An 11543-nucleotide genomic window follows, 5' to 3' on the forward strand; every position below is an offset into this window, starting at 1 on the left:
ATTAAGACCAATGGGGTAGGTGTCGATTTGCATGCTCAAAATTCTATTTTATATTCTTGATTTCTCTTATAATATGCTGGAATCGTCTTCAAATATTCTGAAATTAGATTCTTTTGTGCCAAATAAATAAGATGGTATTATATTGTGTTTGAAAGATAAAAACCATGCAAAGAAGCTATTTTTCCAACACAACATACATATTAGTTTTCATTAAGACCAATGGGGTAGGTCTCGATTTGCATGCTCAAAATTCTATTTTATATTATTGATTTCGCTTATAATATGCTGGAATCGTCTTCAAATATTCTGAAATTAGATTCTTTTGTGCCAAATAAATAAGATGGTATTATATTGTGTTTGAAAGATAAAAACCATGCAAAGAAGCTATTTTTCTAACACAACATACATATTAGTTTTCATTAAGACCAATGGGGTAGGTCTCGATTTGCATGCTCAAAATGCTATTTTATATTCTTGATTTGGCTTATAGTATGCTGGAATCGTCTTCAAATATTCTGAAATTATATTTTTTTGTGCCAAAAAAATAAGATGGTATTATATTGTATTTGAAAGATAAAAACCATGCAAAGAAGCTATTTTTTCAACACAACATACATATTAGTTTTCATTAAGACCAATGGGGTAGGTCTCGATTTGCATGCTCAAAATGCTATTTTATATTCTTGATTTGGCTTATAGTATGCTGGAATCGTCTTCAAATATTCTGAAATTATATTCTTTTGTGCCAAAAAAATAAGATGGTATTATATTGTGTTTGAAAGATAAAAACCATGCAAAGAAGCTATTTTTCCAACACAACATACATATTAGTTTTCATTAAGACCAATGGGGTAGGTCTCGATTTGCATGCTCAAAATTCTATTTTATATTCTTGATTTCTCTTATAATATGCTGGAATCGTCTTCAAATATTCTGAAATTAGATTCTTTTGTGCCAAATAAATAAGATGGTATTATATTGTGTTTGAAAGATAAAAACCATGCAAAGAAGCTATTTTTCCAACACAACATACATATTAGTTTTCATTAAGACCAATGGGGTAGGTCTCGATTTGCATGCTCAAAATGCTATTTTATATTCTTGATTTGGCTTATAGTATGCTGGAATCGTCTTCAAATATTCTGAAATTATATTCTTTTGTGCCAAATAAATAAGATGGTATTATATTGTGTTTGAAAGATAAAAACCATGCAAAGAAGCTATTTTTCCAACACAACATACATATTAGTTTTCATTAAGACCAATGGGGTAGGTCTCGATTTGCATGCTCAAAATGCTATTTTATATTCTTGATTTGGATTATAGTATGCTGGAATCGTCTTCAAATATTCTGAAATTATATTCTTTTGTGCCAAAAAAATAAGATGGTATTATATTGTTTGAAAGATAAAAACCATGCAAAGAAGCTATTTTTCCAACACAACATACATATTAGTTTTCATTAAGACCAATGGGGGTAGGTCTCGATTTGCATGCTCAAAATTCTATTTTATATTCTTGATTTCACTTATAATATGCTGGAATCGTCTTCAAATATTATGAAATTAGATTCTTTTGTGCCAAATAAATAAGATGGTATTATATTGTGTTTGAAAGATAAAAACAATGCAAAGAAGCTATTTTTCCAACACAACATACATATTAGTTTTCATTAAGACCAATGGGGTAGGTCTCGATTTGCATGCTCAAAATGCTATTTTATATTCTTGATTTGGTTTATAGTATGCTGGAATCGTCTTCAAATATTCTGAAATTATATTCTTTTGTGCCAAATAAATAAGATGGTATTATATTGTGTTTGAAAGATAAAAACAATGCAAAGAAGCTATTTTTCCAACACAACATACATATTAGTTTTCATTAAGACCAATGGGGTAGGTCTTGATTTGCATGCTCAAAATGCTATTTTTTATTCTTGATTTGGCTTATAGTATGCTGGAATCGGCTTCAAATATTCTGAAATTAGATTCTTTTGTGCCAAAAAAATAAGATGGTATTATATTGTGTTTGAAAGATAAAAACCATGCAAAGAAGCTATTTTTCCAACACTACATACATATTAGTTTTCATTAAGACCAATAGGGTAGGTCTCGATTTGCATGCTCAAAATGCTATTTTATATTCTTGATTACGACCAATGGGGTAGGTCTTGAATTAAATGCATTTGTGCATAAAATATTCTTGAATTACTTGCAATTGTTTACTTGCTTTACTACTGAAGAAATATGTTGGTATTCATGACTATTTTAAATTGAATGCAGTATAATCATGCTTTTTAGATTAAAATTAATTAACTTTTTGAGCATATATAAAGAGCTACCAATTCCAGATTTTAGAAAAATAGTTCTCAATCTTTACAATTTTGTACTAACTTTCTGAAATTTTTTGACATAATTCTATTACACATCAACACACCTACAAAACAAGGGAAAGAACAACCAGTATTTCAGTTCCATGTTTGAAACCAACTACTCAACAACATACCAATAACATAAAAGTCATTGACCACAAAAAAAAAACACAAAGATCTGACACCGCTCTCAAGTAGCAACCAGGAACAAGCCAACGAAACATCAACATAATAAAATAAAATATCAATCAACGCAAAAATACGCCTCCATTATTGCAGCTGGATCGAGTAAACCTTCTTGTAGATGCATCCTCGCAAAATGCTTGTTCCAATATGCGACTTTTCCTGTATATAAAAAAACGAATTACAATTTGTTAGATAAATCATAATAATGGATGGTAAAAAAATAATACAATATTTTACTTGTAAATAAAACAGTTCAATACTATTTCATCAATAAAAAACAGAACTAGTTGATGGCTTCATTGCAGCTGCGTCGATTGTGGCCTCGCTTATGGCACCGACCACACTTTGACACACGTGATTGGACTTGTGATGGTATCCTTTTAGTTCTTCTTCGGCCCGGTTGAATTCGAACATCAGGCGCATTGATTATGGATGGATGTTCAGGATTGGAATCATACATGTTAAACGTGGGGATCGGATTTAGAATTCCTTTATAAGCTTCACGATACAACTCTATATGAAAGTATTTGTCACAAAAATCATATAACGACAAAGATTTTGATTCTATGGCAGCACATGCATGCTTGCATGGAAGTCTATTAATCTGCCATGCTCTGCACGAACAAGTCCTAGCAGACAAATCAACACCAAATGATTTATCACCATCAACAACCTCAAAACTCCAGCCACATGCCTTGTGCACTTTCAAGCTGCGAGATTCAGCATATGTTTTCGCAACAACATTCTCTTTTGAAGGACTCAATCTTTTAACCATCCTCATTGTTGTCTCACGTCTTCTGTGCATCATGTCCATAATTTGAAGGCAAATATGGTCCACCATGGCCACAATAGGAAGATGGCGTGCTGCTTTAACCCAATTATTCCAAGATTCAGCAATGTTATTATTTATAACACCCCATCGGTTACCTGGAAACAATGCATTTGCCCAACTTTCTGGACAAGAACTCACAATGAACTGTCCGGCAAGTGGCATTGACACTACTATGTTGTTAATATGTTCGTCGAACTCTTTCCTTGATGGGGCATATGCAGCTTTCTTGAAAACGGATGACCAATGCTTTTTGTTGTGAAGTGGGTAGCTTTTCATGACCTACATTGAAAGAAATAAGAATAATAATACAATGTTTTTAACACATATTCCAAAAAAAACTCCAAACACAAACATACTGTTATTTTCTAACCTTATGCACAAAATTATCTACCAAATGCCGTAGACAATATGCATGATGACTGCTTGGGAATACTAAATGAACAGCCTTAAGTATCCCAGGATGTCTGTCAGAGAAAAATGTGAACTCATCGAACCCCATCATGCGATGAGAAAGCAAGGCATCTTTTAGCTGGAAACAAAATCATCCCCAATTGTTATCATTTTCAGCATCTACAACCGAATATGCTAATGTGAAAAGATCTTCATTAGCATCCTTTGCTACAGCAACCAAAATACATCCCCTGTACTTATTTTTAATGTGAGTTCCATCCAAGAAAATCAAGGGCCTACATCCATTGATGAAACCAACTACACATGCATTGAAACAGATAAATAATCGTTTAAATTTATTAGTACAGTGGTCAATTTCACACTCAACAATACTTCCAGGATTAGTTTCTTTGATAGCACTACAATACCATCGTAATTTATCATACGATCCATCTTCTGCACCATGAATGTCATGCATAGCTAATTCTTTTCCTTTCCAAACCTTCTGGTAATTGAGCTCAACTCCAAAATCTCTTTGTAAATCTGTCAACATCATGCACGGCCGATAAGAGGGCTCTCCTCTCAATCTGTCAATCACAACATTGGCAACCCATGAAGCATCGGCTCTAGGATGTCCTCTGCTACGAAGATTGTCATCCCCACACGTATGCACTAGGTTACATTTTCTAATGCCAAAAATATTGTCAGCTTTATGTCTTGAGACATATATTCTCCAAGAACATGTTTTCACACTACAAATTATAATAACTTTCTCACTGTCATTCTTTTTATACTTAAAAGATCGTCTCGTAGCAATTGCATATTTTTTGGCATAGTTTCGAAATTCTGCAGTATCCGTGAAAATTGGACCTTCTCCACGGATGCAGTGACTCCAAGAATCTAGGGAATTTCTCACCAAACCCACATCAAGATAGCGATCAGTACTAGTCCGTGTCTCCTCTTCAGATTCATGCCTTAACAGTTTAACATAATCAATATAGCATCGGTGCAAATACAACACTTCTAGTTAGCATGATATGTATATAACAAAATATGTAACATTCAATCATTATATAATTAACATAGAAAGACTTTTCAACAAACTAAAATGTGGAAAATTGAAATTATGGATGCATATAAAATTTAAACAATAAGCCATCATCAGTTTTATTCGTTTAAAGATTTTTTTTCAAGCAAAAATTTATACAGTTACATTTTCCAAGCAAAAATTTATAAAAGAGGGAATTTTAAAGATATATTTCCAAGAAAATATTTAGACAACTTTAATTTGAAAATGAAATTGTATAAATTTTGTTTGTATGAAGTTTTTATGGGGAGCTAGATATTACTTACCAAGCAAATCAATATAAACCCGAGATATCATCATCAATTGAAATTAAAAATTTCTTACCAAGCAAATCAACATCAACCCGATTCATGCAAAAACAAAAAATACAAGTAACAAATTATTTACCTCCCCAAATTGTTCCCTTCCATATGATCTTTTTTCACTGCCCTCATATTAATTATTGTTAGTCTCATAGCCGTGTGAAGATGTGTCATGTTACGAACGTCATCGTCTTCTTTCAACGTCACATACAACTTTCGATGGGGAGCTAGATATTGCAAGATCATATTTTCTGGAGCAATCTCCTCATATTTTCTCCCAAGACTAAGAAACAACTCCATTAGACTAAAGCCATTACTAATGGAGATCATATAAAGATCTTCTTTATACTCGCAGCTACCCAAAAATGAATAATTTGAAGATCCAGATCCAGCTTCCATTTCTTCAAGAAACAGACAAAAACCTGTGTAACCTAGTCATTTAAAAAAGTGACATGGTAAATTTAGACCAAAATCAGGATTTAAAACAAAAACTCATACTTAATTCATTCAAAATGACAATTCCTAAGTTTCAAACAAACTCTATAAAACCATGACATTATACAATATATCAAGACATCCACAAGAAAAACACTAGCTGACAATAAATCGACCACTGTCATCAACATCCAAACTTCCCTCTTTTTAATCCATTATGCGTAAACTTGTATATAGCATTAAGTACTTCGAGCCACAAGAATTAATTAAGCAAAAAGTAATTTAAATGACAATTTTATCAAAAGAAGAAAACAATTAAAATTATTAGAAAGGGGGATGAGAGATTTTTTTAATTGAAAAATATATCTTTCAGTTCCTTCAATCCACCACTTCAATTCCAGATTGCAAACTAAAGATAAAATAAACAATCTAAAAGTCACTTACACCAAGGAAGAAACAAAAATCAGGAAAGCGCATAATTTTTTTAAAAAACACCCAATAAATATAATTGCAAATAAACCCACCAGGATTGCATCAATGATCAAGAGAAGAAAGCTTACGTCTAAGATAGTCGTCGGACGGTGCGTTTTCACGGACAATAGATTTGGAAATGCATTTTCAGTTTATCCTTCACTTGTGCTACCGATTCGAATTCGAAAATTTCTTGATGATTCTTCTCGCCTATGGTTGAATCAGAATTGCAGGGAGGGTTTCTTCATTAGGGATTGGGGTTTGAAGCATGTGAATTGGGGGAGAAAGTGAGTAAGGGGTTGAGCGTGTGAATTGGGGGAGAAAGTGAGAGGATGATAATATTTAATTAATAAAACAATTAAAAATATGTTAAATATCATGGACAGAGAGTAAAAAAAAACAATTTTGTACTATCAGGGACTTTAAATAAAAAACTCTGACATGGGGAGGGAACACATATAAATGTTTCTGAGTGGGTATTTTCCCAAAATTTTTCCCATATTGGGTGCAAATCCAAAATTTTGGTAAATTTTTAGTAAATTGAGAAAAAAAGCTCAAATAGAAACAAAAACTCATTTTATGGAATTGAAATTGATAAAATAGAAAGTATATGCTACCATTTTTTTTATTGGCTTTATTTATGTCAACAACTTAATTATAGTGATAAAAGGGTATTATGGTTATCTTGTGAATTAAAATGACAAGTTGGTGTGTGGTTAACAAAATTTGGAGGGTAAAAAACAATTCCCTATATTTATGAGCTTTATTTAGATAGCAGCAGAACTAGCACTTAGCAGTAGGAGCAGTTGACATTTGGAAAGTAAAAAACGTCGAAATTTGCGTCGTTTTCATTTGTTAACAACTTATTGTCATTCCTCCATAGTTAAAGCCATATGCTCTTTTTTACCCGGAACACATGTTTGTTTACTGCAAATAAATCAAAGTAAATTAAGTGGGAGCTTGATTCAAATTTCCTTGCTGACACATGGAAAGGGAAATTTTAAAGGATAGAATCTGCAAAGTTTGTTTTAAAAAAACAGATGTGCTTCCACTGTTCTATTCTTCACAAATATAAGCTTATGAAGTTAAAGTTTTTAAATTTTTAGTTTTATTATATGAGCAGCCCAAACATTCAATGAAAAATGGATCAATAATTAATGATATAGATAGATATATCTTCGTTCTCCAGTTAAAGTTTGTGTTCTGATGTAATTTCATGCAGAGAAATTGTTGACAATATGTGAACCATTTGATTTTGATTAAGGTTGTGTTCATATGAGCTTAAAAGTTTGCAACTATCTTTCTTCATATTACTTGATATTGATGTCGTGATTCTTGTATGTTTTTTTTTTTCCCCAAAATCTTAACATAGAAGACTTTATGGTCTTAAAAATCCTTGGTGTGACAGAATTATGTGAACATCATTTGGATCATAACTGCAGACTGCATAACATGAGGATCATGCATCTTTTTTCCCCTGAGTTTCTCCTACCCATAAACATGAATTTAAAGATATTACCGTCTTCTCCAAGTTTATGATGATTGTCACACATGCTCTTGTTATTGCTTCAAATTTTCCAAATGAATTTCTTTTTGCTAGACAAGCTCGTCAGTGAGAATTAAATATTTTCAAGAATGTTTATCTCCTGTTTTCATCCATTGCTATTATATATAATATTTGATTTATATGCTACAACTGGATATTTAAACTGGATCACTTGTCTGCATAATATTGTACATCATCATTTTATAGTAATTAATATAATATGTTTCTTATAAAAAAAGATCTCACGGATTTTAAAGTGGATCACTTGTCCGCATATTGTACAACATCAAACATTTAAACTGGAATTTTAAAGTTACTTTTGGATGAACTAAAAATTTGAGAAGGGTAGATGAACCAAAAGGGAATGCCTCATAAAACTTGATGACTTTCTTGGTCTCATGAGAAGCAATTCTTTTCCTCCAATTGATGTTACTTCCGCAGGTGATGCATGGCATGTTATTTTGTGCATGCATATGCAGTTAAGCCAACATTGTTTTGTGTTGTTTATATTTGAAATTATTCGGTTTTGAATAGATATGCAGAAGAAATACATGCAGCTTGTAGATATTACATTTCAAGTATTTAATGGATTAACGTAGATGATTAATTAGTAATGTTTTGGTTGCATTGGTGCATATTCAAGACAAAAGAAGTGACGGTGAGGATTCAAATTTATACAATGATGAGATTTCTATCTTTATGCTTGTCTTTCTAACTATGACAGTTGCTGAATTTATGTTAGTTTTACTGCTCTTTTGTTCGTATGTTTTGTTACGCCTTAAACACATACAAATCTCGAGTTATGAGATTAATGTTTATAATTCATTAACAAGTTTCATAATATTATATTTTGATGATTACAAAACTCGGTTAATTGTTACTAACCATTTAACATGACATTTTGCAGATTAGATTTATTGACAAATAAATTCTTGAAAGCTATTTTGAAGCTATAAATGTATTTATGAAGACGCATAGTGCTCATATAATGAACACAATGTTATGTGGATGATATGAAACATTGTTATGAGGATATAAAGAAAAGGACAAGAAGAAGCCAAAGTATGGAGCAGCAACTTCTGAAAATTGCTGGGAATTTTCTAGACATTGAAATCGGATCTTCACCTGTTCATAATTTAGATGAGGAAGTGTTACATGTACTGTCCAAATTTGAGAGCAATCCAACGGCTATAATGAGAGATATGATTTTTTTAAATATGCTGCACAGTACCCACTTCTGCAAGGAACGAAACCATGAAGATTTGAATTCAGAAAATAACCGGGAATGATTGAGACATCAAAAATAAAATCTCCACCAATCCGATTCAAGTATATGACGTTTTACAACTTATGTCCGAATTTCAGGTCAATCCAACGGACGGATTGTGAGATATAATTTTTCAAATGTGTTGCGCAAAACAAATGCGAAAACATGATGAAGAGAATTTCGAAAATTACTGGACATGTTAGAGTCAACTAAATAAAATCTCCACCGTTCAAAATGCAGATCAAGATGTTTTAAAGCATCAGTAAAATTTCAGATCAATCCAACGGTTAGATTGTGAGATCTGAATTTTCCACAAAATCCGGACAGTGCTGTTTTGGAAGGGGGCAGCGGCGCCGAATATTTTTATCTACTCCTTGTCTTCCCAACACACGATCCAAGAACTCTAATCAGATTCAAATCCTTGCCAACTATAAATAGAGGCTTTCTAAGGTCATTTGAAGACATCCCAACTCATTTCTCATCTCCTTTGCAAGTTTCTTCTCTCATTCAAGTGATATATTTGAGAGTGTTTGTAAAAATAATTTGTGAGTTGGTTGTGCTATTGTTGTAAGCACTTGAGTGTGAAGCCAAGTGTGTTGTGCTATTGTTGTAAGCACTTGAGTATGAAGCCATGTGTGTTGTGTTGAGGCTATCCTTGGAGCCCTTAAGGCCAAATGTTCGAGTTGTATCGGCGCAGTGATCGTGTTGAGTTGTACGACTATCCTTGGAGCCATCAAGGCCAAGAGTTGAAGTGCTAGTGGATCCTTGGTTAATCGATCTTAACCAAGAAGGGGAGACGTATACGATTTATCGTCGAACTTCCATAAACATATCCTACCTTATTTATCTCTTTATTTCTTTTACGCATTTATTTACCGCATTTATTTTTGATTGCTTTAAGTATTACGCTTGCGTATTTGCATAATCACTTTAAATTGCTAAAGTTGCCAATAAAACCTAAATCCCCCCATTAGGTTCTAACAAGTGGTATCAGAGCCACATTTTTGAAAAATATTTCAAAAAGGCTCTATGGCAAATCTAGCGAGCGATTATGCTCAAGGGCAATCAACCAATCGTCCTCCTCTTTTCAATGGCATAAACTACGAATATTGGAAAAATCGAATGTCTCTATATATCCAATCCGTAGATTATGATCTTTGAAAAGTAACCGTGGAAGGTCCCTATATACCTATGAAAGAGGTTGAAGGGGTTAAAGTTCCTAAGAGAATGGATGACTTTTCAAAGGAGGACATGAAGTTAATTTCTCAAAATGCTAAAGCTATGAATATTTTGCATTGTTCTTTAGATATGAACGAGTACAACCGGATTTCGATGTGCTCCTCCGCAAAAGAAATTTGGGATAAATTGGAGATATGTCACGAGGGAACCAAACAGGTCAAGGAAACAAAGATTGACCTCCTAGAGCTCAAACAAGAGATATTTGAGATGGAAGCCTATGAAGATAGCGATGAGGAGGAAGCCAACATATGTCTCATGGCTAAGGATGATGACATCGCCTTCGACGACGATGATGAGGTACCTTCCTACGATGAACTATTTCATGCATATCAACTCATGTATGATATGACTAAATATCTTAGAAAGGAAAATAAAAACCTTAAAAATGAATTAGAATCTAAGGAACATGAAAACCTAAGATTAAAGGATAAAATAGCTCACTTAGAAAAATCATTTGAGAAATTCAATGTTAGTATCAATAAATTGAATAACTTATTAAGCATGCAAAAATGTAGCTTTGATAGAGGCGGTTTAGGGTATGAAAAAAAAACAATAGACTTTACTAGTCTCATTGCTAAAGCTAAAATGAGATCACCCCCTACATGCTCTTATTGTTGTAAAATTGGTCATGTTAGACATAAATGTAGATCTTTAAGATTTCAATATCATGTTAGACTGGTTTAAACTGCCTTGACTTGAGACTGGTCTTCCTGATGAACGTTGCTCTGTCCAAGGAAATAGGTTTTTAAAGAGGCCATAGCCCTACCTACTACTGGGAGCACTCTTGGAAAATGGCGATGATGTTGCTATGAGAGACTGAACTCTTAGAAATATATTTTATGTTTCTCTTTTCTAACAACTGTGGACCCAAAAGAACGAAAGGGTACCAAAAACACTCTCTGCAGGAAAATAGGAAAAATATTCTCCCTAGCATATGGTATCTAGACAGTGGATGTTCTAGACATATGACTGGAAACAAATAGCTACTCCAATCCGTCAAACCAAAGAAGAAGGGGACTGTCACTTTTGGAGACAACATCAAAGAAGTTATCGAAGGAATCGACTCAATAGGTATTTCTAAATTTTGCTTGATTGATGATGTACTCCTAGTGAAAGGGCTTAAACATAATCTACTAAGCATAAGTAAATTGTGCGATAGAGGTTATGAGGTCAAATTCACTCCCCAACACTGCATTATATCACTCACGACTGACAAATCCATAATTTCAAAGGATATATAAGTGAAAATGTATATAAGGTTTCTTTAAATAATTTATCTTTATCAAATATCAAAAGCCTTGTATCCTTGAATGTTGATGAAAACATTCTTTGGCATAGACGACTAGGTCATGTTGATCCTTGTACCATATAAAAACTTTTTAAACTTGATTTAGTTGTTGGTATGACAAAACTCAAT

The 11543-nt window shown here is 32.9% G+C and overlaps 1 protein-coding gene across 1 annotated transcript; it reads right to left on the bottom strand.

Annotated features, from left to right (window-relative positions):
- Window positions 1–2615: 2615 nt before the first annotated feature.
- LOC140878296 (uncharacterized) lies at window positions 2616–5567 on the bottom strand. Its single transcript, XM_073281896.1, has 6 exons — window positions 5254–5567; window positions 4146–4753; window positions 3967–4097; window positions 3760–3918; window positions 2897–3668; window positions 2616–2716 (listed from the first exon to the last, which is right to left on the bottom strand). The coding sequence occupies exons 1-6, from the start codon at window positions 5565–5567 to the stop codon at window positions 2616–2618; spliced, it is 2085 nt and encodes a 694-aa protein (XP_073137997.1).
- Between the last annotated feature and the right edge of the window lie 5976 nt (window positions 5568–11543).

Source organism: Henckelia pumila, chromosome 2 (genome assembly GCF_033568475.1).
Source record: "Henckelia pumila isolate YLH828 chromosome 2, ASM3356847v2, whole genome shotgun sequence".
NCBI classification, from domain to species: Eukaryota; Viridiplantae; Streptophyta; class Magnoliopsida; order Lamiales; family Gesneriaceae; genus Henckelia; species Henckelia pumila.